At 37.6% G+C, this 27637-nt stretch overlaps 1 protein-coding gene across 1 annotated transcript in view; it reads right to left on the bottom strand.

The window, feature by feature from the left end:
- Nucleotides 1-27637, bottom strand: part of CFAP44 (cilia and flagella associated protein 44) — a 126466-nt gene that overhangs the window by 26858 nt on the left and 71971 nt on the right. The window contains exons 17-27 of the mRNA XM_052647342.1: nucleotides 27402-27547; nucleotides 26565-26835; nucleotides 23222-23277; nucleotides 22891-23053; nucleotides 20280-20410; nucleotides 17036-17232; nucleotides 13550-13724; nucleotides 13224-13401; nucleotides 9968-10471; nucleotides 4410-4613; nucleotides 3280-3475 (exon numbers count right to left, since the gene is read on the bottom strand). Coding sequence (XP_052503302.1) covers nucleotides 3280-3475; nucleotides 4410-4613; nucleotides 9968-10471; nucleotides 13224-13401; nucleotides 13550-13724; nucleotides 17036-17232; nucleotides 20280-20410; nucleotides 22891-23053; nucleotides 23222-23277; nucleotides 26565-26835; nucleotides 27402-27547 — 2221 coding nt within the window. The remainder of the gene's footprint in view (nucleotides 1-3279; nucleotides 3476-4409; nucleotides 4614-9967; nucleotides 10472-13223; nucleotides 13402-13549; nucleotides 13725-17035; nucleotides 17233-20279; nucleotides 20411-22890; nucleotides 23054-23221; nucleotides 23278-26564; nucleotides 26836-27401; nucleotides 27548-27637) is intronic.

Raw genomic sequence — 27637 nt, forward strand, 5'->3', positions numbered from 1 at the left:
CATAGTCTACAGGGTTGCAAAGAATCAGACACTACTGAAGCGACCCTGTATGCATAGACACAAGACATTTTTTTTTTTTTGCCTGTGGCAGCTCTGCCCCCGTGAGAGTTGAGTGTGAAGGTGGTGCAGCTGCTTGGTTTGCAGGGACCCTGGCAGTGCCAAGTGTGCAGGGACATGGACTGCCTCGGCCACGGGAGTTGTGGTCCTATCAGAGCCTTTTTTTGAGCCTCTTGTAGCTAGTGATCAGAAGGCCTCTTTGGCCAGGCTTTCTCCTTAACTCTGCCCATTCAGGCACTTAGAGGGCTCCCTTACCTGGGGTCCTTCTCTGTTGTTTGGAGCATCAGACATATAGAGGGGACCCCCTGGCTGGGGTCCTAGTCTGTAGATTGGCACGTCAGGCACTTAAAGGGGCACCCTGGGTGGGGTCCTACTCTGTAGTGCAGTGCCTCAGGCATTTGATGAGCCAGCCTCTCTGTTGTTCAGCTGCTGATGCTGGCCTGTGCGGAGAGAGAGGCTATAGTGATGGCTCCACTCCCTACACATGACTAAGCAGTATCGCCTTGCTTAGGTGGCTGCCCGGCTTTCCTCCACAGGCATTTCCCATCACAATCTCCTCCCTCACCTCCCCTGGATCCATCTCTACACAATCAACAGCAGACCTCATCCTGGGATCGCTCCACACTCCCCAAACTCCAGCTCCCAGCCCCTGTGCCTTCCAGGGGACCAGCATTCCTGTCCAGGGTATGTATGGCTACGGCAAGGTCTGTCTGAGTCTCATTCCAGTTAGGCTGCCACAGATCAGCTGTTTCACTCTCAGCCTTAAATGTTTCTCCTCTGACTCAGACAATTGCCCCGATGTGGGGATCGGACCCCAGCTTCAGTTCCCCCACCTGCCGAGGGCAGGTCCAGTCCTACCAAAACTCCTGTTTTTCCCCCAGTTGCTTTGTCCTACTGAGTTTTGCGTGGTTCTATATATTCTTTTCCTCTGGTCAAGTAACTCCTGTCCGCTCTCAGCTGGTGTTCTGCATGCACTTCTGTGTCTGAAGGTGTATTCCTGATGTATCCATGGAGAGAGATGCACTCCATGTCCACCTACTCCTCTGCCAGCTTGTTCTCCTCCCATAAAATTTCTTAATATTAGCAAACAGAATTCAACAATACATAAAAAGAATTTTACGTTATACCAGGAAGTGAAAGTGTTAGTCACTCAGACCTGTCTGATTCTTTGTGACTCCATGGACTGTAGCCCCTCAGGCTCCTCTTCTCCAGGGAAGAATACTGAGTGGGTTACCATGCTCTTCTCCAGGGGATCTTCCCAACCCAGGGATTGAACCCAGGTCTCCTGCATTGCAGGCAGATTCTTTGCTATTTGAGCTACCCAGGAAGCCAACATTTCAGAATGCTAGCCTAGTTTTGTAATTAGTAATCAGCCAATATAATCCACCATCTTAACAGGTTAAAGAAAAAAAAAAAGGTCACATAATCATCAATGCAGTAAAAAATCTGATAAAATTCAAACTCATTCATGAAAAACAAAACAGAAGAGACCTTCCTGAACTTGGTAAAAAGTATCCAAGAAACACCCACAGGTGGTTTTAATGGTATAGGCAGCATACCTGATAGTGAAAGACTGACTGCTTTCCCCCTAAGATTGGGCTAAGGCAAGGATGCCTGTTCTTAGCACTCTATTTCAAGATAGTACTGAATATTCTAACCAGGGCAATAAGGCAAGAAATGGCAATTGGCATACAGACTAAGAATAAAACTGCCCTTTAGAGCTAGAAATTCCCAAGGAATCAATCAAAAACTCCTAGAATAAGTCAGGTTACAAGATACAAGATAAATATCCCCAAAGCAACCGTATTTCTATATACTAGTATGGATATGTGGACACCAAGATTAAAAACAAATTACTCAAAAAACAAAAAGGAAGTACTTTGGGGGTAAAACATGAACATGAATTGTGTGTTGAAAACTACACAGTGTTGATGACAAATCAAAGCTTTAAATAAATACATACCTTGTTCATGCATTGGAAGACTCAATATAGGAAGCACACTAATTCTCCCCAAACTGATAGAGGTTTAACACAATTGCTGTCAGAATTCCAACGATATCTTTTGTAGATATATATAAAAAAAAAATAAACATGGAAATATAAAGGAACCAGAATAGCTAATGCGATTTTTAAAAAGAATAATAGTGGGAGGAATTAGTCTACCTGATTTTACAAACCAATGGCTCAGAGGTTAAAGCATCTGCCTGGAATGCTGGAGACCTGAGTTCGATCCCTGGGTCGGGAAGATCCCCTGGAGAAGGAAATGGCAACCCACTCCAGTACTCTTGCCTGGAGAATCCCATGGAGGGAGGAGCCTGGTAGGCTACAGTCCATGGGGTCACAAAGAGTCAGACACGACTGAGCGACTTCACTTCACCATACTCAAGACCATAGTATTGGTGAAGAGATAGACACATAGATCAACAGAACAGAATTAAAAAGAAAAAAAACACATAAATAGGTCCACACAAATAGGCTCAAATGATTTTTGACAAAGATAAAGGCAATCCAATGGAAGAGAGACAGCCTTTTCAACAAATGGTGCTAAAAAATACTGGACATTCCTAGGAGAAAACAAAAGCCTTGACCTAAATCTCCTACCTTATAAAAAAACTTAACTCCAAATGCATCAAAACTATAAAACCTTTAGGAAAAAAAAAAGAAAATCTTTGGGACCCAGGGCTAAGCAAAGAATTCTTAGACTTGACAACAAAACAAAACCCAAGAGAGGAAAAAATGACAAATTGAACATTGACAAAATTCAAAACTATTGCCCTGCAAATGACCCTATTCAGATAATGAAAAACCAAGCTACAGACTAGAAAATATTTGCAAATCACATATTTGACAAAGGACTAGTGGATATAACACATAGAGTTCTCAAAACTCAACAGTACAAAAGCAAGCAACTGTATTCAAACATGGGCAAAAGACATGACGAGAAATTTTATGAAAGATACACAGGTGTCAAGTAAACATGAAAAGAAGTGCTTGTTAAATGAAACTACCCTATGCTATCTCATACCATATGCACACACACTTCTGATGGTTAGAGACCTAAAGGTTTATATCCTCTCCTCTGGAACCCCACAGTGCCTCTACACTGTCTATGTTGTAGTGAAAAAAAAAAAAAAAGAAAAAGTGTGTAATATGTCCCTTAGTTATTTCTCTATTTCATGCTAGAGAAAAAATAGAATCATATATAAGAAAGAAATACAAACCGACATCTCCTTCGACCTCTTTTTTCTTCACCCGCTTAATCCTCTTCTTTAGTACTTTCATAAGAAAATTAGCAAATTTATTGTTTTCTCCAAGTGCTGTTTGGAAACCAGCATAGAGTGCTTTTTCTTGGTCCTGGAGCTTGGCTACTTCATTCTTTTTCTCTTCCATTTCTTTAAGAGTTTCATTTATTTTCCACTAAATGAAAAAGAATATGAACAAATAATAAATAAAATTTTCCTGATAAATCGGGTTCAGAGAATAATGTACATTACAGTGTAAGGTTACAGCCTACAAACATTTTTAAATCTTAATAGAAGTTTACATTTCTGATGTTTGCAGAGTCATTCATTTGGTTAAATTTATAATTCTTTTGTAAAAATCAATTAAGGTCAGAATCAGATAAGATAGATTTTTTTGATGTTTAACTTCCTCAAAAAACTAAATTAATTCAAAATTTTTACTTATATGTGAATGTCAGCTAATATTTTTCTGTATGTGCTCTCAAAAAAGACTCTTTCATATCAGCACAAGATACCAAAAACAAAAAGGCAAATTTGCTCTTAGTGAAGCTGATACATCTACAAACTGACATCACTATTGTGTATGCATTATCTAATAGACTCTTTCTTCCTTTATGACAAAGATAGATGGTATAATTAATCTCCTTAAATTTACATATTTATATAATAAAGAAAATTTCCTGTGCTAGTCAATTATGTATTACTCTGAAAGTAGCTATCATATTTAAGAAATTTACCAACTCCTTTTCCAAGTATGTTCATTCATAATGATAATATATAATTAAAACTCAACTTCACATGAAAGCTACTAACAACAAAAATAATTTTAAATCCATAGGTAAACAAAACATAAGGGTCACTTTTGAAAAATTTATTCTCCTACTTTATAAGATATCGGATCAAATTCACTAAAAATTATGATTCACTGTTCCCTAAGCAAGGTTACCAAAAATTGAGAGCAAACAGAAATAACAGGAAAAAGGAGGATGAGGAGAAGACAAGGAGATGTAGACTAGAACAAGGGGGGAAATTAAGAAGAAGAAAAGAAGAATCGCGTCCCCTCCATAACTAAGGCTGTCGCCAGTTAGCAATCTTGTGACCATTCCTACTTGCATGTCCTGTTCCTCTTTGTCTAATGAATTAACACGCTCCTGCAGTATGTTCTCCTGTTTTTCAAAGTTCTTCAGGAGAAGCATTTCTTGAAATAATGTGACATGGTGCAGGTCAGATAATTTCATCTGAGTATCTAACTTCAGTTTCTGATGTCTCAGGAGACGGAGTTCTGCATCAAAGGTGACAATCAGTTCTTTGATCTGAGGTAGAAAAGGATTTGAAGGTATGTTAGAAGCGTAAAACAGAGAAGTACATCTTTAAAACTATCCAACAATACTGATTTGTTTGGGTAAAAGCATTTTGTTTAATCTGCCCTTATTTTGGATGGAAAATTATAAAGGTGGGTGAGTAGGCACATGTGTATGTATGTAGTCACATAAATCAGTTCATCAATGGTATTAAATTATTATAAATTAAATTTATTAAATGGTAGGAATTCTTGAGGAAGTTGCAGTCCTCCAGCTATTTCTTCATCATTGATTAACCCATTGATCAAGAATGTCCTTCCTACTTTAAATCAGAGTTTTATAATAAATCTTGATTAAATCTTTGTTTAAGTTGGAGACTATGAGCTCTTGATGGATATTGTTTATATTTGTCTCTACTCCATCCTCACAGTATCTCTACACTGTCCTTCACACAGTAAGCACTAAAAAATTTTTACTTTCCTCACCTTATTTTGAAAAATTTCAAACCTATGGAATAGCAAATATTTTTAAACAGATAAATATAATTGTGGAACCATAAGAAATTTATTCAATCTTCTTTTCTTAGTTTATTTATAGATGAAGAAATTGAGACTAAAAATGATTTCCTTGAGACCAAAACTAATTTGTTACAGATAAGAATTCAAGTAACTCAGGGCCTGGTCTAGACTTTATCCCACTGCCATTTCAAATGATCTTAAATCCTCAGTTTTACTTTGATTTTGACACAGCTTCTCCCTTGTCCCATCGCAAAGGAGATGAAGAAAGCAAAAGACAGCCCCAAGGGCAGATTCTCTTAAAGAAATTAGTACAACAGGAAGAATACACACCATTCCATGATTTTCATTAGGCTGCACATGATGAGAAGCCTTGACTATGTAACGCTTATAGTGAGTGAGGGTTCAACCTAAGGCTGAGAAAGAGGAAGACATCTGTGGGTCTGGGGCAGTGAAACTGCTAGAGAATTTCAGAGAACTAAAAAACAGAAACAAAAAACAAACCAAGGAAAAGAAAAATTAAACTTTTAATGTTTGACTGTAGACTAAGTGGGTTCCCCTTTAATGCTGGCTTAATAAATCTGAATTATTTTTAACCTTCTTTGGAGACAGGACTATATTGTATTTAGTGCAGCACCATTCTGCAACTATACCACATAGGTGTACAAGGTTGTAAGGGTTATGCTTGTTTTATTCTCACTACACTTTATACCCGTAAGCTTTATGAAGATAGAGTACATGTCTGGCTTGGGAATTGTTGCATCCCTACTACCTAGCTTACACTGTTTCTACACATAGAATGGCCAATAAATATTTGTTAAATTAATAACTAGTTAAAATTAAATCAATCAAAACTTTTTACAGAATATCTACTATATGTCTGGAATTGTCCTAGACACTTCAGAGGAATCAGAAGTATATGTGGCCCTTCCCTCAAGAACTGTATGATCTAATGAAATAGAGACTGAAGGGAAAAAAAATCAATAAAACTAAGGCTGGTCTTTGAAAAGATAAAATTGACAAACCTTAATCCAAATTCATCAAGAAAAAAATGAGAGTTGGCCTAAGTCAATAAAATCAGAAATGAAAAAGCAGTACAACTGACACCACAGCAATGAACAGACCAATTACCAGGAATGAAGTTGAATCAGGCTGGACAGCTTCACAGGGGAATTCTACCAGGCATTTAGAGAAGAGTGAACAGCCATCCTAAAACTATCCCCAAAAATTGCAGGCAAAGGAACACTTCCAAACTCATTCTATAAGGCCAGTATTATCCTGATACTAAAACCAGACAAATATATCACCCAAAAAAGAGCATTACAGCCCAATGTCACTGATGAACATAGATCCAAAAGTCCTTAACAAAATATTAGCAAACGGATCCCAACAGTACCTTAAATAATCATGCATTATGATCAATGAGATTTATCCCAAGGATGCAAGGATAATTCAATAGACACAAATCAGTGTGTTGCACCACGTTAACAAATTGAAAAATAAAAGCCACATGATTATCTCGCTGCAGAAAAACTTTTGACAAAATTTAACATCTATTTATGATAAAAACTTTTTAGAAAGGGGGCAGAGAGAGAACATAGCTCAACATAATAAAAGTCATAATATGAGAAATCCATAGCTAGTATCATACTCAAAGGTGAAAAACTGAAAGCGTTTCCTCTAAGATCAGGAACAAGACAAGGACGCCCACTATTGCCACTTTTATTCCACATAATATTGGAAATTGTAGCCACAGCAGTCATACAAGAAATAAAAGAATCCAAATTGAAAAAGAAGCAAAAGTATTTCTGTTTGCAGATTACATACACATAGAAAATCCTAAAGACACCACCAGACAACTACTAGAGCTCATCAATGAATTTAGTAAAGTTGCAGGATATAGGAATCTTTCACATTTCCATATACTAAAAATTAATTATCAGAAAGAGAAATTAAGGAAACAATCTCATTTACCATCACCTCAAAATGAACAAATTATCTAGAAATAAATCTACCTAGGGAGGTAAAAGACCTATACTCAGAAAACTCTCAGAAACTGATGGAAGAAACTGAAGACCACAGGAACAAATGGAAAAATATACTATGCTCTTGGATGGAAAGAATCAGTATTGTTAAAATTACTATACTATCCAAAGCAACCTATAGATTCAATGCAATACCTATCAAAATACCAATGGCAATTTCCACAGAAACAGAACAATTTTTAAAAAAATTTGTATGGAAATACAAAAGACCCCGAATACCCAAAACAATCTTGAGAAAGAAAAACAGAGCTGAAGGAATCATACTCCCTGACTTCAAGATCATACTGCTGCTGCTGCTGCTGCTGCTGCTGCTAAGTCACTTCAGTTGTGTCCAACTCTCTGCAACCCCACAGACGGCAGCCCACCGGGCTCCCCCATCCCTGGGATTCTCCAGGCAAGAACACTGGAGTGGGTTGCCATTTCCTTCTCCAATCCATGAAAGTGAAAAGTGAAAGTGAACTCGCTCAGTCGTGTCCAACTCCTAGTGACCCCATGGACTGCATCCCACCAGGCTCCTCCATCCATGGGATTTTCCAGGCAAGAGTACTGGAGTGGGGTGCCATTGCCTTCTCCGCAAGATCATACTACAAAGTTGTAACGATCAAACAATATGATACTGGCACAAAAACAGACACATCAATCAATGAAAGGGAACAGAGAGCCCAGAAATAAACTCAGGCACATATGGTCAATTAATCAGTGACAAAGGGAGGCAAGAACATACATACATGGAGGAAAGTCCCTTCAATAAGTGATGCTGGGAAAATGGGACAGTTATATATAAAAGAGTAAAATTAGAACATTCTATAATACCATACACAAAAATAAACTCAAAATGGATTAAAGACCTAAACATAAGACTGGAAACCATAAAATAATTGGAGGAAAACATAAGTAGAACACTCTTTGACATAAATCATAGCAATATTTTTTTTGGCTCTGTCTCTTAAGGCAAACAAAAACAAAAATAGACAAATCTAATTAAGCTTAAAAGCTTTAAGATAGCAAAGGAAATCACCACACACACACACACACACACACACAAAGAACATACAGCCTACTGAATGGGAGAAAATATTGGCAAATGATATGACTGATAAGTGGTTAATATCCAACATGTATAAACAGCTCACACAATTCAACATCAAAAAGGTGATTTAAAAATAGGCAGAAGACCTGAATAGACATTTTTCCAAAGAAGAAATGCAAGAGGCCAATAGGCACATGGAAAAATGCTCAATATTGCTAATCATTAGGAAAATGCAAATCAAAACAACAGTGAGATAATAACCTCACACTTCATAGAATGGCTATCATGAAACACACACACACACACACACAAATAACAAATATTGTCAAGAATATGGAGAAGGAGGTCTCTCAAAATACAACCTAAGGAAGCAACACTTAGGAAGCAACCTAAGTGTCCATAAACAGAAGAATAGAAGAAGAAAATGTGATACATACATATGTGAAATGGAATACTACTCGCCATATAAAAGAATGAAAATTTTCCATTTGCAATCACATGGATGGATCTGGGGAATATTATGATTAGTGAAATAAGTCAGTCAGAGAAAGATAAATATTGTATGACAGCAGTAATATGTGGAATCTAAAAAAAAAAGCAAACTAGTGAACATAACAAAAAGGAAACAGAAATATAGACAACAACATAGTGGTTACAAGTCGGGAGAGGAAAGAAGAGAGGGGCAATATAAGGGTACGACATTAATAGGTATAAAATAAGCTACAATGATTACTGTGCACCATATTTTTTAGTAACTACAAATGGAGTATAACTTTAAAAACTGTGAATCACTTTATTATACATCTGTAACATATAACATTGTACATCAACTATACCTCAATTAAAAATTGTATAATCTAAGTTATAAGACAAAACTAACCATACAAAACAGCAGGAAAAATAAACATAAAGCATGAGGTTATTTAAGTGCAAATGGAGTTTAGAAGAAACAAGAGGCTGTAGTGAAGGCAGAAGATTATGGAGCGAGTCCGGAAGTGAGCCGAGTTTTAAATGATGGCAACTTTGAAAGGAAGTCATTGCAGGCAGAAGGAAATAGCAAAGAAAGAGAAAAGCACAGAGGAAACTCAGAAGGAGGGAAGTGAGTGGGGAGAAACAGGAAGACTGAGAAAACAGGACTGGTGGTGAATAAGGCTGGGGGCAGGTAACAGGGGGCGTCTTCAGAGTGTGACCAGAAAGACACACTGAGCAAGGGGCCTCTGTACAACTGGCAGGAGGGAACTTTCCATCCAAGAAAGAACTTTTTCCTCCCCTATTCAGAGCACCTCCTGCACACAACTGGCCCCAACCTGGTCCTGATTTTCCAAGAAATAAAAATATTTGCTATTCCATGATTCTGAGGCTAGCTGTTAACTGTGAACACTCCCACTAACAGGGCAAATCATACATTAGAGAAAGAGCAGGGGTGAAAGGCAGATGGTGCCTCACTTTCACTGGAAGGTTTTAAATCATGCTCCATCCATCATCTGAAAGCTGCTCCATCACTCCTTTAGCGTGCCTTTGGTTAGATACCAATTAACATGGATTTGCCCTTGATTCATAGCTTTTCAAAAAGAAAAAAGTTGATAAGCTCCAAAGTTCTATGCAGAACAGAATGATTTTCAGAAGTCCAGGGATGTGGAGGGAAGCCAAGCTATCAGTGAGTTGTGGACTGGTCAGAGTTTAGGGGGAGGTTAATGTAGAAAAGTTAAAAATAAGTAAGAATCTAGATCTAGCTCTTCCATCTTTCAGCTTTAAATAAGCAGTTGCGTTTCTTACCCGGTTGATCAAATACTGTTGCATGTACACGTGTTTGATCTCCTCCCTCTTCATAATCTCCAGCTCCACGTCAGTTGGATCTGCTTTTTCAAATTCTATGAACTTTGGAAGGTCCAGGCTGAATGCTGATGCTTTTGATGCTCTAGACAACGAGTCACGTGTCGTTAAATCCCCCTCCTTTCCAGAAGAGAGTCTGAGGAAGCCTCCAGCTGAGCCTGCAAATGCTGTCTGTCCCACCTGGTGGGCCTTTCCATCCTGACTTTTCACCTGCTGTTGCTGCTTAAAAGCTAGGAGGGTTTCATCATCATACTGAAATCTCTTTTCTGGAACTTCTTCCGGGTATATCTGAGGGACCTGGGGAATGGGCAGGTGCTTGAATATGGGAAGAGTCGACTGAATGTTCTTCAGTTCTTGCACCAGACACTGTATTTCCTCGACGACAGCCACCTTAAGGTCTCGAAGAGAGATGATGCTCTTGTTCATGTGCATTTTCTTTGAGTAGGCCTGAGAAAAGGAACAGCAGGGAAGTGAAATGACAACCCAACCACAAAGGGCAGTCTGAAATCTGACTTGATTTTGTCCCTTGACTGGTATGCCTAGCAAAATTCGAGAAAAAAATTCTTTTTGATCATTCTTGTTCACTACCAAGTTATTTTCTCTGATGGTTAGGCTTTTCCCTATTTCATCTCTCCATAAGGAGGAGACAGTCTGGATATGACCTCTGGTGTCCCCCAACTGGCTTATCAGGCTGAGATCCCCTGTCCTCCTCCCACTACTCACAGAAGTCCTTCTTGAGCCCTGTACTCAGCCAGATCCCAGGAGGGGGAAGGTCATCCTTCGGTTAGGAACACACGAGTAACCATCCATCTCTGATAGAAACTCAAATCCCACGGGCTTAAGAGACTCAGGGGTATCCACCTAGTATCAAACCCCTTTAACCTGTTTTAATTCTGTATGTTGGCCACGTAATGTCTGTAACTCCTTGTGCAGGCAAGGTCATGATTCTGAATTTCAGTATCACGCCACACCAAGAGATTCCTGGATTCTTCCTTGGTTCCTTCTCCATTTATCTGAGCCAGGCTACACCCCTGCTTCCACTTCCTGGTGCCACAGATGCTTCCTCACCGCCAGTCCCCTCCCCAGTCTGTCTTTCTTAAATGTGCTTATCAGAGCCTATAATCACATGCAACCTTACTCCTGTGTGCAGTTAGGCAATTAGATGGCCCAAAAGCTATTAAGAGTAACTTTGTATAAATATACAGGTCAATGAAAATTAAACATCAAAAGGCACTTCTTCCAGTAGTCTTATAAAACTTACAGTGTATTTACAAGCTATCGCAACAAAATAGAGGACATGTTTTACATACTTAAGAATAAACCTTTAAAGCATTAAGATTTAAAGTCCAAATCCAGCCCTTGGGTGAGTTGGGGCCACATCTGAAGTACCTGGAGGATTGGAAATTAAGCTGAGAAGAACAAACCCAAACCAGCCTGATGCCTGTAAGGCCGATGTCTTTGAGGAGCCCTATTTACATACCAAGCTCCTTTTTCTAGTTTTCCAAATATCTCACACACTAAATACTAGCCACAGGGAGGGGATGTATAATATACCGTTTCTAACAAGTTTGAGGAGGGACTTCCCTGGTGGTCCAGTGATTAAGACTCCATGCTTCCAAGGCAGGGGGTGTGGGGTAGATTCCTGATCGGAGAGTTAAAATCCAACATGCCATGACTATGGCATGGCATGGCATGGCATGGCATGGTATGGCATATGTCTGGTGCCACAAAAAATTTTTTTTAATTATTTTAATAAATAAAATGCTTGATACTTTTCAATGACTTTGAATTTAACCATGATAAGAATTACTGCTTATAAAGCAATCATCCTTCAATAAAAAATAAATTAATTTTTTTTAAAAAGAATGACTGTTTATTAACTCTCTAAAGAAGACTAGACATGTCTTATTGTTGTTCATTGGTAGAAATATTATTTGTTTTTAACAGACAATACAACTGAGGCTTTGTGAGATTTACATGACTAGCCAAGTTTATCTAACTGTTAAGTGGCAGAGATTAAGTGGAACAGAACTCTGATCTTCTGACCTGTGGACTAGTGTGTTCTACATTATTTAATGTTATTACTTTAATAAAATAGATTTCAGTATAGTGCAGTTCAGTTCAGGACATCACACCTGTCCATCACCTCTAGCTGGACCATGAAATTTCAGGTTGGCTGATTGGCAAATTGTGGTTGAAAAAACATTTTTCTATGAGAAAGGATGACACATGATAGTTGAAACAGAAATTTCTTTAGACAAACAGCTAGAAAAACAATCCAAACAGTCACTAATAAAATGTTAAAAATGTCCTTCTGATCAGAAAAATATAGTTGTGAGCTATGAAAATTTACCTGTGGCTAAGAATTGCCATACTGGAATCTTTGATAATGGCAAGTACAGCAGCTTCGGTGAAATTGAAAGAGACACTCCCTCCTCAAGATACTGGACTTCCATTTTTCAGAAAATTATAAAATATTCAAATGTACTATACCTGTGGTATGACTTTGCACTCTTTCCAATGTGATGCCTTGAAATGGGTAATGTGCAGAGTCATACTAGGTGGCCATATACAAAAGTCTCCTCAAAATATTAGCTCAGATGCCTTTTGAGCCTCTGAATATGAAAAATCACTTGTCAATTCAAAGTAAGCAATTACTATGACAGGGAGAGGAAACTTTAGTATGAAAATAGGTATGAGAGATCAGGATGACTAAAAGCAGTTTGAAAGAATGCAGAGAGAATAAAAATGGAATATATTAATTGTTTAGTATCGAGTCATCTACAAAAGTCTGCCAGTCCTTCAAACAAAGGCTAAACACAGTAGCCTCTTTTCCTAAGTTTCTGGTAGTCCACAGCAGTCAAAAACAATATCCAACAAGGATGTGTTTGTATTTCAGAGGTTCAAAGTCCATAAAATATAATGCTTTCACCCATGAAACTGGTATTGAACCAAAGAACTAATTTGAACACTGGTTCTGTGATGTTAATAATCATAGATAAATCTCTTATCTTTGGGACTCAATTTCCTCGTGTGTAAAAACAGGCATTACTCTAGGGAAATGATGCAGGCCTTTTCCAATTCTAAACTTCTATGATTATATATCTTTATGGATCAGATAACAAAATGGGTGGTCTTAGCAGAATTTTTAAAAAAAAACAAGGAATGTCTCATTGTCATGAAAACTATGGGTAAGTACCATAGAGTCTAGGTACCCCAGTTCCTCCTCCTTCTTGGCAGCATTTATTCTCATGTGCTCAGGTATCTTATAGTCTGAGGCTGTCTTCAAATTGAAGTCTCCCATAAATAGCTGGGCCTCTTTGATGGCCTGAACATCTTTGGGATCTTCATAGTCATCATCAGGTTTACTCTTGTACCTATCAGAAAAACCAAAAACACCATAAACAGGAAAATAAATTCTAACTTTTCTACTTTATTCCAGGTATAGAATCAAATTCAATCATAAAGCAAAAGCATAACTCTGAGTCTGTGGTTCAATTTCAGAATTAAAAAAAAAAAACTTACAGTTCCTCCCATTCTTTTTTTCTTTGCTGAATCTTCATTTGGGCCCTTTCAGCTTTTAATATAAGTTTCCTTGTTTTCTCAATTTGATTTTCCACCATAATTTCACTTAGGGTTTTAGGCCGAAATTTCTTCCCTTTCTCTATGACTGATTCTTCTGGCACACTAATACTTCCACCTATACAGAGAGCCAACAATTGTCTTCAATCTTTTTGGAATATCAAGACAAAGCTCAAATATTATTTTCAATCTGCCACATTTTAAAAAATCCAAGAATATACCAAATCCACAGTTATGGTATATATTAAGCAATTACTATGAATTAAACCCCACTATAAGTACTTTAGAACACCAAAATAAAGAGATCTAAATCACAATTTTTACTCCTTAGAAATTTATTTTTTTAAAAACTGGTGACATAAGACATATATTAAACAAGTAAAGAACATGATCATGAATAACAAACTACTGGCAGATATTGGGAAGCTGGGAAAGAGTTCTGTTTCATGATGATGGGGGAAGAGAAAAGCAAGTGAGTCATATTTGACATGTAATTTGAGGTGATATATACCAACTGTAGTGGTCTGCAGCCAATTTAAAAACTGGTCAGAAACACACAAATTTAGAACTTAAAATTAATGGCTTTATCACAGACACGTGAAAAGATGTTCAGCATCACTAGTCATTAGGGAGGGTGTTAGTCATTCAGCTTTGTCCAGCTCTTTGCGACCCCATGGACTGTAGCCTGTCAGGCTTCTCTGTCTATGGGATTTTCCAGGCAATAATACTGGAGTGGGTTGCCATTTCCTCCTCCAGAGGATCTTCTCAACCCAGGGATTGAACCTGGGTCTCCTGCATTGCAGGCAGATTCTTTACTGTCTAAGGCACCAGGGAAGCCCAGTCATCAGGGAAATGAAAATCAAAAACACAATGTGATATCACCTTACACCTGTCAGAATGGCTATTATCAAAAAGAGGACAAACAACAAGTGTTGGTGAGGAGACAGAGAAAAAGGAACACTTCTGTACTGTTGGTAGGAACGTAAGTTGGTGCAGGAGATTCCTCAAGAATTAAAAACAGAACTACCATATGATGATCCAGGATTCCACTTTTGGGTATTTTTCCAAGGGAAAAAGTTCCACTAACACAAAAAGATATATGCACCCCTATGTTCATTGCAGTATTATTTAGAACAGCCAAGATATAGAAGCAAACTAAGTGTTCATCGATAGGTGAATGGATAAAGAATATGAGGCACACACACACACAGTAGAACATTGCACAGTCATAAAAAAAGAATGAAATATTTCCATTTGTGACAACATGGATGACCTAGAGAGTGTTGTGCTGACTGAAGTAAGAAAAACAAATACTGTATGATTTCTCTTATATGTGGAACCTAAAACATCAAAACAAATGAATAAACATAACAAAACAGAAACAGACTCATAATACAGAAAACAAATAGCTGGTTTCCAGAGAGGAACGGGTCAGAGGATGAAATAGGTGAGGGAGATTAAGAGGTACAAAGTTCCACTTACAAAATAAATGAGCCAGGGGGATGAAATGGACACCACAGGAAATAGTCAATAGTGTAGTAATAACTTTGTATGGTAACAGATAATAACTAGACCTATCACGGTGATCACTTTGTGATGTATAGAAATACGGAATCACTACATTGTAACCTGGAACTAACACAGTTTTGTAGGTCATTTATACTTCAGTAACAGTTAATTAAAAGATGCTTATTCCTTGGAAGGAAAGTCATGACCAACCTAGATAGCATATTAAAAAGCAGAGACATTACTTTGCCAACAAAGGTCCATCTCTGTCTAGTCAAGGCTCTGGTTTTTCCAGTGGTCATGTATGGATGTGAGAGTTGGACTGTGAAGAAAGCTGAGCGCCGAAGAATTGATGCTTTTGAACTGTGGTGTTGGAGAAGACTCTTGAGAGTCCCTTGGACTGCAAGGAGATCCAACTAGTCCATTCTGAAGGAGATCAGCCCTGGGTGTTCTTTGGAAGGAATGATGCTAAAGCTGAAACTCCAATACTTTGGCCACCTCACGCGAAGACTTGACTCATTGGAAAAGACTCTGATGCTGGGAGGGATTGGGGGCAGGAGGAGAAGGGGATGACAGAGGATGAGATGGCTGGATGGCATCACGGACTCGATGGACGTGAGTCTGAGTGAACTCCAGGAGTTGGTGATGGACAGGGAGGCCTGGCGTGCTGTGATTCATGGGGTCGCAAAGAGTCGGACACGACTGAGTGACTGAACTGAACAATTAATTAAAATAATACTATTGGTTTTATCAATTATAAGTACCTACTAGAGGAATTATTCAATTTTTGTTCAAGCTACATAGAGATAATACGTTAGATATACATGAAAAATGTTAAATAATATGGATGGTTACCATTTTACTTCGTATTTCAAATATATGGTCCTGTGGAAAAATAAGTTAAACATGCCCTGGGTGGCCACAGAAAGATTTGATAATTAAAGTGTATTTCATATATATGAAATAGATAACCAACAAAGACCCACTGCATAGCACAGGGTACTATCCTCAACCTTTGTAATAACCTACAAGGGAAAAGAATCTGCTTAACGAACATATATGTGTGTGTATGTGTGTGTGTGTGTGTGTGTGTGTAAACAATCACTTTGCTGTATACCTGAAAGGAACACAACACTGTAAATCAACTATATTTCAATATAAAATAAAATTATAACTTGATCTGGATCCCCCCAAAATGGTAGCATTCAGAGAGGATAGGAGTGAATTGGTCACTTCGTTAAGGACCTGCATGTGGACGTTTCAGACATGATTAGGAACCAGCAAGCAGGACAATCAGCTAAATGTGCCAATCAAGCAGCATGAGAAGACGCTGTTGGGGATAAAATAGAGATATGTTTCAGAAGGATTAAATATGTGATAAGGGTTTCAGAAGTTATCCTAGAAGCAGAAAGGAGCCATTAAATGTTTCTCAGTGAAGAGAGTGTAACAAAGTCAGTACTGAATCACGGGCTCTAGCCTACATCTGGCCAGGCTGCAGTGCCCTTTACCCTTGACTAGGCTCTCCACATCTGTTCCCAGAATTCCTGTCTTGCTCCTTCTCACCCCAGTCACCCTGTGGGCAGTCACAGGAGGCAGGGATTAGAGATTTATTTTCACACCTGTATTCTCAGTTCATCATTCTGTTTATGTCCTTGGAAAAGAGTGTGAGTTGTGTTCTAGCCCTACAATCTGGGGTGGGGCCCAGGAGTCTGAGAACAAACACTTCCTAGGAAAACTAGCATCTGGGAAAATCCTAGATTTAAGAACAGCTGGACAAGGGAAGCAAGAAATCAGTATTACTTGGTGCTCTTATCCACCCTTAGTTACATGACTGGGAATCAAAGATTCTGCTCACAAAAAGAGAATTCAATTTTGAAATTTTGATAAATATGGGCTCAAAAACCTTCTTGTCATTTAGGTTACCTGTATCTCTCTGGCTATCCTTTCTTCCAGTTCCTTCTTTTTCAAACCTCTCAAATTTGCTTGGTCTTCTCTCTGATTGACTTGCCCGTTTGGTTTTGGAGTATTTAGAGGGTTTCACAAGCCTATAGGAGGATATCTTGTGATCACTCTGAATGGCACGAACTACAATAATATCGTTTTCCAATGAATCACGAAATCTGGGAGAAAATAAGTACTTGTAATGGTCACCATTTCAATCATGCTACACAATTATTACACAATAAAATAAAATCACAATGTACTATGCTGATAAATAATACCATTATATCATGTTGAGTCCAAAATTCAACCATGTATATACCAAGAAGGATGTAGTGGAAGTTGAATAGCACTTAAAGTATAATTTTCTAATGAAAATACTAAACATCTCATTATTAACAGCATACCATGGTTTTGCCAGTATGTAGAAGAGTCAAAATTTTCAAACAGACTGCAGTTTATGGTAAGTGGATCATATTAAACTCTGAGGAAGTGCAATTTATTTTCCTATTATCTCATATAGTATATATACAAAATAATACATATTTCATGTAGTTACGATAGATAATAGATGGGGAGATGATAAATGTATATCATATATTACCCTATTTTCTCTATAAAAACATTAAGCTCAGGAATTCATACTACTTTCTGGTTCACCTTCCTCTTATGGCCTACAGAGATTTATCTTTTAAAAGTTCTTCATCAATTTCATTGTTGCTATTTATTAGCAGCAGTTCACATTTCCTCATCTTTTAACTTTAGGATTTAATTTATTTATGTAATCATTCCTTTAAAATCTCTGTTGCATCTAAGTTGATTTATAGATCCAACATAATGGTTACCTGACTTTTGAAAAAAGCATCACTACAATCTAGTGAGGAAAGAATGTACCTATCAACAAATAATAGTAGGTCAACTGTATATCAATGTAGAGACAAAAGACACTTGATCTCTCTTACAGCACCCACAAAAATTGTCCAAGACAGAAAACGGCAAAACAGTAGAGCTTCTAGAAGGAAATGGAGGGTTATTTCACAAACTGGAAATAGGCCAAGAATCCTTAACTACCATAAAAGCACTAACCATAAAAAGTCAGTGAAAATATAGGGACTTTCCTGGTGGCCCATTGGCTAAGACTCCACACTCCCAATGCAGGGGGCTCAGATTTGATCCCTGGCCAGAAAAATAGATCCCACATGCTGCAACTAACATGTGGCACAGCCAAATAATTTTTTTTTTTAATTGGTGAAACTGTTGATAAAGTGAAAAGAAAAGCACCGGTAAACTGAGCTTTGTCAAAATTAAAAACTTCTGTTCAAAAAGACACTATAATGAGGATGAAAAGACAAGCTACAGCGGAGAGCAAGATATTTTACATGCATGTATACACGCACGCACAGATACGTCACTACATACATGTGTCACGTATATGACTAAAGTCTCATCCAGAATATGACTACCACAACCCAAGTTTTAAATGAGCAAAAAGACTTGAACAAACATCTAATGAAAGAGAATATACAAATAACCAGTAAGTATAGGAAAAGGGAGTGAAAATTGTCACACATCCAGGAAATGTCCATTTAAATCACATTGACACACTACTACAGAATAACTGAAATGTAAAGATCTGACACTGCCCAGTGATGGCAAGCATGAGTGTTACAGGTTGAACTGGGTCACCTAAAAAGAATATGTTGAAGTTCTAACCATCCCAGGTGGCTCAGAATATGACCTTATCTGAAAATAAAGCCTTGACAGAGGTAATCAAGTTAAAATGAGATCATTAGGGTGGATCTTCATCCAACATGACTGGTATCCTTATAAAAAGAGGGCATTTATCTGAAGAGACAGAGAGAACTCCATATAAAGACAGAAGGTTTGGAATGTTATATCAACAAGCAAACTGAAATAAGTGCTGAGCATGGGTCTAGACATGGAGGCTTCAGCAACTGTGGCGTGTAAGCACAGTAGTTGTGGGTCACAGCCTCCAGAGTGCTGATTCAGTAATAGTGGCACAGGGCTTAGTTGTCCTGCACCATGTGGGATCTTCCTGGATCAGCAATTGAACCTGTGTCCCCTGCATTGGCAGGCAGATTCTTTACCACTGAGCCACAAGGGAAGCCTGCTCATTGCAGCTGGAGAAAGCCTGCACACAGTAATGAAGATCCAGCACAGCCACAAATAAATAAATCTAGGGGGGGAAAAAGTGCATATGTCAACCAAAAGGTGTACACACAAGAATGTTCATAACAGCATTATTCACTGTAGCCAAAAATAGAAACAACTCAAATATCCATCAGCAGTTAAATGGATGCATCAATTGTGGTATAACCATTGAATAGAATATTTCAAAGTAGTGAAAACTGCTACCTGCATCAACATGGGTAATCTTAGGCATGATACTACATAAAAAAGCCAGATACAAGAGAGTTCATACTGAAGCTTTCCATGTATATGAAAGTTCACAGACACAACTAATCTATGGTGATAAACATTCATCTCTGGAGAGTAAATACTAGGAGGAGGACAGAAGGGAACTTTCTGGAGTGCTACAAATGTTCTTACTCTAGATAGTGGATATTTGTGTTTATGTATCTACAAAAATGTATTGAGATTTATGCATTTATGAATGTAAATTATATCTAAAAAAGGCAGAAAGAAAAAGCAGTCTCCTCTGGGAAGTCACATTAATGCATGAGAAGAATCAGATAGGAAGTTGTCATCTTTCATTACAAGTCCTTTGCTTCTATTTTATTTTTGATGCTACCTGGGTGAGTTAGTGGTAAAGAATCTATCTTCAATGCAGGAGATGTGAGTTTTATCCCTAGGTTGGGAAGATCCCTGCAGAAGGGAATGGCAACCCCTCCCAGTATACTTGCCTGGGCCAGCGGACTATAGTCCATGGGGTTGCAAAGAGTTGGACTCGACTGAGCATGCACACATGCATACATGTTAATTAAATATAAGATAAATAATTTGTCAAAACCAAAAATAAATACATATGACATAATTTGGTTTGTAAAAATTTTGCAGATTTAAACAAGAAAGGAATGAGCTCAGGGAGATAGCAGCAGTGATGAGAGGATAATACTTGAGTTTTAGGAATTAGTAGGTACTGCAGGAGACTGACTATCTGACCACTTCCATAAAACCACTGGAAACTAGTTTATTCAAATATCTGTTCATAAGTATCTTCATTTGCAGGAAATACAGATCCTACCTATTCTGTAGCTTCTTTAGGCCAAGCTGGTGTTTCTCCTTTTCCCAAGCCAATTCCTTTTCCACTCGTTGAATTTTATTAGCTGTTTTCTTGCCAATCTCAGCACGAATTTTGGAATCCAGATCAAAATCCTGCAGATAAGTAGACTTGTTCACCAAAATGGGTACTTTTATCAATGGACCTTAGCAATCCTATTTCATACATAAATATAGATATTTAAGGTTTGTCCTCCATTCCATGCCACATCATAACTCTCTCCTACATATCATAAACTCTTATTCTAGAAACCACAGACTTTGATTTTACTGTCACAAAATACAGAGAAAAGTTCTCAGAAATAATGAACAATGATGAGAACAGAGTTATATATTGAAAGATTCAGTTCAGTTCAGTCTCTCAGTCGTGTCTGACTCTTTGAACCCCATGAATCACAGCACGCCAGGCCTCCCTGTCCATCACCAACTCCCGGGGTTCACTCAGACTTGCGTCCATCGAGTCAGTGATGCCATCCAGCCATCTCATCCTCTGTCATCCCCTTCTCCTCCTGCCCCCAATCCCTCCCAGCATCAGAGTCTTTTCCAATGAGTCAAGTCTTCGCGTGAGGTGGCCAAAGTACTGGAGTTTCAGCTTTAGCATCATTCCTTCCAAAGACATCCCAGGGCTGATCTCCTTCAGAATGGACTAGTTGGATCTCCTTGCAGTCCAAGGGACTCTCAAGAGTCTTTTCCAACACCACAGTTCAAAAGCATCAATTCTTCGGCACTCAGCCTTCTTCACAGTCCAACTTTCACATCCATACATGACCACAGGAAAAACCATAGCCTTGACTAGATGGATCTTTGTTGGCAACGTAATGTCTCTGCTTTTGAATATGCTATCTAGGTTGGTCATAACTTTCCTTCCAAGGAGTAAGCGTCTTTTAATTTCATGGCTGCAATCACCGTCTGCAGTGATTTTGGAGCCCAAAAAAAATAAAGTCTGACACTGTTTCCACTGTTGCCCCATCTATTTCCCAAGAAGTGATGGGACCAGATGCCATGATCTTCGTTTTCTGAATGTTGAGCTTTAAGCCAACTGTTTCACTCTCCTATTTCACTTTCATCAAGAGGCTTTTTAGTTCCTCTTTACTTTCTGCCATAAGGGTGGTGTCATCTGCATATCTGAAGTTATTGATATTTCTCCTGGCAATCTTGATTCCAGCAAGTGCTTCTTCCAGCCCAGCGCTCCTCATGATGTACTCTGCATACAAGTTAAATAAGCAGGGTGACAATATACAGCCTTGACGTACTCCTTTTCCTATTTGGAACCAGTCTGTTGTTGAAAGATTGGTCCCACAATAAAGAAATGATTGTTAACAGAACATTTGCAGAGTGTATCAAGGTAAAAAAAAAAAAAAAGAAGAACTCGCTCTATCCCAAAGCAACTACTATTACACAACTCGCTGTGCACAGGGCAGAAGTTCATGGCCCATGTTCATCAGCTGAACCTCCCCTCCCATGTGACCCCAGCTAGGAAAGGCCATAATGTCTTTGGTGACTTGATAATAAAACCAAGTCCAGCTTGAATATTCTTCACCAAAGGGGCCATTTCCCCCATGAGGATACTTGGGGACCTCATGTTTCTTTACTTCACTCCTGGAAAAATAACAGGGCCCTCATTCACACTAAATTGCAAGTAATTATTTTTTCCAGATGTGTTGGTGCTCCTAGTAATGATGTATGTAAAATGCTCAGCCACAGAACTTGCCCCAGTTGTTCTTTATTTTGGATTAAGTCATCCATATTCTGCAAGTGTCAATACTTTTATTAGTACGATAACAAACATCTTTTAACCATAAAGTCAGTCTTTTCACCATTAAGTCAGTCTTTTCACCAATATGAGTTTATCAATGTGATTTCACCTTTTTAAATGAAATTGGCTAAGTGCTTCTAGAATTATAGGACTGGGTAATCCATGGGTATAGTCAAGAAAATAAATTCTAAGCTTTTATTTGATTAGGTTCTTGATAGTAATTCCATTTAAGATAACAAAAATGGGGGAAAATATTACTAGCAGGTAAAAGTGGTTGTCCCATTTGGGTCACACCGAGAAGCTTTTTTGGGCTTCCCTGGTGGCTCAGAAGGGGTTGTCAATAAGGCACAAGAGAAAAATTTAATAAAAAGTCAGCTTAATTTGGAGACTGTCCCCATAGCTACAAATATACTGTCATTTTTTAGTAACTTTGTGGATGAACCAGTTTTTATCTTTTCAATAGAGCTGTTGAATTATACAAAAGAAGTCACAGAGAATCAAATTACATAGTATGTGCCTATCCAACAGATAATTTGGTTAGGTATGATAATGATTGGTAGCCAGATTCAAATTTATATTTATCTTATTACCAAAAGCATGTGAAGTAGCTAAATCCAGAAGTAAACTTGGTACAAAGAGACTCATCTACATCCAAACCAACTTGTGTGACAAGTTCCCCAGTAGTTTCGCTGCCAAAACACTGACCAGCCAGGCAAGGGAAATTTAAAGATGGCTTTAAGTATTCCTAGTTGGTCAAATAGCAGTCTCTATTCAGAAACAGCATATGTTAAAATTAAAATCAAATTTATTTGAGGCTTACTGTCCGTTTAAATTGCATATGTTTGGGTAATTCTTCATTCATCTGTAGTAGTTTCTGTAATTGATTCCTTAAAACTTTGATCTGTTCTCTCTTTCCAGCCTTGATTTCTTCTACTTCTTTCATTAACTTGTCATGTTCTCTTTTTCTTCTGGCATTCTCAATACTGAAAATAGAAATTTTAAAAGATAACATACCTTTAATATAGAAATAGCAAAAGGAAAACTAGTACTTAATAATTTGGAAACTCATTCAGCTTGGTCAACTTTGCTAAAATGTTGATGTATTTTACAAAAGCCCAGACCTAGTATGTATTGATCAAAAATCCCCATACCTATAGGCTTTAGGATCTTCAATATCTTCTGGAATTGGCTCTGTTTCTATTCCAAACTGTAGGAGAAGGAATGAAAGGTTAGCCCCTTTAAATTGTATACTTCCCTTAAAAGACTTAGTAAGTAGTAAATCGAGGGGTTTTCTCTTCTAACAATTGGAAGCCTGGAAAGTACTTTCACAAAAAAATAAACTAGGGAAAAAACTTATATTTGTTTTTACTTCAGTTAAAGGGGTAAGTAGAAAAAGAAACCCAATCTCAAGTATGCAAAATGTTAATATCATCACATTTCCCTTCCAAATAGGAATTATTAATATTCATGTGTTACTAACAAAAATATGGCAAGAGAAATCCTCAAGGTCATTTATATTCAAATACTTTTTTTAAAGCATATTCCTTTCATATATGTTTTGATTTCATTCAAAATATCTCATGCACATACAATGAAAAACTTCAAATAAATATATTTTAAAAATTTTAAGTGTTTCACTTGACCTTATCAGAAACATTCAGTGGGAAATACACAGAATAAAATAATCCTTCTCCTTGAGAAGGATATGAAATCAGAAGTATGACTCTCCTCTTCTTAAATTAAGAAGTACTATGAAGTAAATCACTTAAAAGTACTTTGTTTAATACAGGTTCTGTCCTGAAAAATGTCTTAGGGGGCTGAAGAGGATTTATGACCCAGTGAATGAAACAAAAAGTCCTAGTTTTCTAGCTAACCTATTCTTAAGTAAAATTGAACTTATTTTCTATTCTCTTTCATACCATATAGGTCTTTGTTTTGCTGTCATTTGTTTTAAAGAAATAATGATTCTCTTTTGATCAAGCTGATTTTTTAAGTGCTAGTCTTGATACATAAAAATATAAATCTGCATTTATGTAAGACAAGATCTATGACTTTCATAAAGTGAAATCATAAGGTCATGACTAATGTCAGAGACAAGGGATGGCTAAAGGTCCATCTAGTCAAGGCTATGGTTTTTCCAGTGGTCATGTATGGATGTGAAAGTTGACTGTGAAGAAAGCTGAGCACTGAAGAATTGATGCTCTTGAACTGTGGTATTGGAGAAGACCCTTGAGAGTCCCTTGGACTGCAAGGAGATCCAACCAGTCCATTCTAAAGGAGTCCTGGTGTTTATCAGAAGGACTGGTGCTAAGGCTGAAACTCCAATACTTTGGCCACCTCATTCGAAGACTTGACTCATTGGAAAAGACTCTGATGCTGGGAGGGATTGGGGGCAGGAGGAAAAGGGGACAACAGAGGATGAGATGGCTGGATGGCATCACTGACTCAATGGACGTGAGTCTGAGTGAACTCCAGGAGTTGGTGATGGACATGGAGGCCTGGCGTGCTGTGATTCATGGGGTCGCAAAGAGTCGAACACGACTGAGAGACTGAACTGAACTGAATATATTTTAGTTACCATTAATCACTTAGGACAGAACTTGACTGAACTTTGTTTTTTTATTTCTCAGAGCTAAGCCCCTTGCTTCTCCAATATCAGTTGCAATTTGCAAGACTTGATACTAATAACAGCCAACCATCTCATTACATCAGCTGTTTACAGCAAATAAGTTAAACAGATGTGCTTCAAAGAGTTCCAAAACACCTGCCAATTGTTCTTAATCCTGACTGCACTCTAGAACTGCTGGGGCTGGGGAAGGGGCAAGTTTTAAAAAATACAGATGGTCTCTGACGCACAATGGTCAACTTAATGACTATTTGACTTTATGATGGTGCAGAAGCAATATGCATTTGGTAGAAAGCATACTTCAGGTTTGGAATTTTGACCTTTTCCTGGCAAAGGACATGCAGTAGATCCTCCCTCACAATGCTGGCGGCTGCTGCAGCCACACAACCACAAGGGTAAACAACCGGTACCCTCACCACTGGCTGTACCCACAAAACCATTATGTTCACTTCAGTACAGCATTCAACAAATTATATGATATAGTCAACACTTTATTATAAAATAGGCTTCACGGTAGGTGATTTTGCCCAACCATACACCAATGTAAGTGTTCTAAGCATGTTTAAGTTAGGCTAGGCTAAGCTGTGATATTCAGTAGCTTAGATGTATTAAAAGCATTTTCAACCTAAGATAGTTTCAGTTTATGCTGGGCTTATCAGGACACAACCCCATTGCATCATAGGTTGAAGAAGATCTGTACTAATGCCTGGGACTCACTTTCTGAGATTCTGACCTAATTGCTCTTGGGTGGGACTCAGGCATCTATACTTTTAAGAGCTCCCCAGTGATTCTAAAATATGTTAAGAACCTCAGACTGGTGCAGAGTTTAATTTTTTACTTTGCATATTCAATTCTTTCTGATTTTGCCTTCTTAAAGGCTGCTTCAGCGACTTAAACACTAATTGCAGTCATAAATAAAAGGAGACCATTATAAAAATGTGGAATGGATATTTTCTATTCAGTATGGGTTTCCATGGAGAGTTGGTACTAAGTAGAAAGATAAAGATTTTCATCTTGTTCATCTATTTTGTCTTCTGGAAAATTTCTCTTCCTGAGCTGGATCTCTTTAGACAACAGTTCATTCTCCAAATTTTGCTGCGGTTAATAGAAATGAAAATTCACCTGCTCAAATCTTCCCTACTTTCTCTGCATGTTCTTCTGAAGTGGGCTACCTGTTAAATAGGAAGCTGATGTGTTCAAAGGAGTTTTAACTTTGGTCGAATACAACTCATTCTTTACAAGCAATTCTAACAGTTATTAGTGATTTTAGCCAAAGGAACCACTTTGATAACAGAAAATTTAGGTCTCGTGATAGGGTAAAGGGATATAATTTGGGGATCCAAACCCTCAATCTTCTTTACAAACTCAGTAATGTATTCTTTTTAAGAATATAGTAATTTGACTGAGTCTTTGATAAGAATGTCACATTCTAATAGTAAAGACGATAATATTTTTACAACCCCTTTCAAAGGTACAAATTATGGTATACATCTCACATATGCTTCTTCAATAAGTGAATGAATAAATAGAAAGCAAAATATATCTGAGAAAAACTGCATCCTGAAAACAAAACTTTGCAAAGTGATGGAGACTTAACAGTCTTGGAGGGAGTGATGGAGAAGAATAAAGAGTCTTTTTACTTGAGGGACTTCTATACCTTTAAATAATAAATCAAATGCCTAAAGTAATAAGGTAAATTCAATATCTTTAGTATTTGATCATAGAGACACCAGAAAGGCCAAATTATAATACTGGTAGGAAGATTAGAGTGTAAGGTATTTATATCTAAATTCATCTTTAAGTGAAAGTGAACATTTTAACACCAAAACATTAAAATAAAGTTACTGTTACTGTTATTAGTTACATACTCTGGGAGATGGCACTTTGGCTTTCACAACTTTCTTTAACTCAAACTCAGAAAAAATGTTGAAAACAAAGATATTACTATCTGCTCCAGCAGTCACCAAGAACCGGTCATCAAAGCTAGTAGAGATGGCATTAACACGTCCATAATTATTGTCATGCATATTGTAGTGCCAGTAGTCCTCCATGCTGGTCAACGAAGAATCATTCTTACTTAGGATATAAACTCGAATCGCTCCATTTTGCATTCCACAAAACATCATTTCTCGGTTAATACTATGAAACACAAGGAAAGCACATTGTTCTTCATATTAATCTGAAAATGTTTAGTTTTAAATTAATCAACAAATGGCTAAAGTTTTAACAACAAAGATGTTATGGAGAAAGTTGTATCCCCACAAAATTCAGATGCTGAAGCCCTGAAAAACTATGGCAGCTCTAGTAAACTAATACACAAGGGTAGAAAGAGAAAGAGACAATTTGAAATCTGGAGCTATTATATTTGGTCTTTAAAAGAATGATCAGCATATATGCTTAATTCTCAATTATTCAATTTTTGATTTCTCCAGAATCACTGTAACCTGGAACTTTTTTTATCTGACCACGCAGCAAAAATGGATACAATTCAATTGTGTAATAAATTCTGACAGAATGTTTGATAGAAAGGTGGAAGTAGTTTCAGGATTAGCTTTCACTCTACTGTAGTCATTTGATCTAACTAACCATTGAGTATTCCTCCATTTGGACAGATCTTTAGAAATGGTAACACTCATGATGGAAAAAACAGACAATAATGGGATGCAGTTTTTTTTTTTTTTAAAGAATTCTGAAATTCTGGTCACCTGAAAGTGATAGTTGTGATGGGATTATCCTCTGTATCCTCAAGAAGACGGAAATCAAAAGGTTCATCTTTCCTTACTGTGTTATCACTGCTTTTGTCATCTGGGGGGAATTCACAGTGGTACAGAAAACCAGAATCATAGCCACCCTAGAAAAGAGCGAAACAACATAGAAGATAGTACCTGAACATAAGACACATATGGCCACATGAGGAGTTTTTGATCATTTCAAATTTTAA

Source organism: Budorcas taxicolor, chromosome 1 (assembly GCF_023091745.1).
Source record: "Budorcas taxicolor isolate Tak-1 chromosome 1, Takin1.1, whole genome shotgun sequence".
Taxonomy (NCBI): domain Eukaryota; kingdom Metazoa; phylum Chordata; class Mammalia; order Artiodactyla; family Bovidae; genus Budorcas; species Budorcas taxicolor.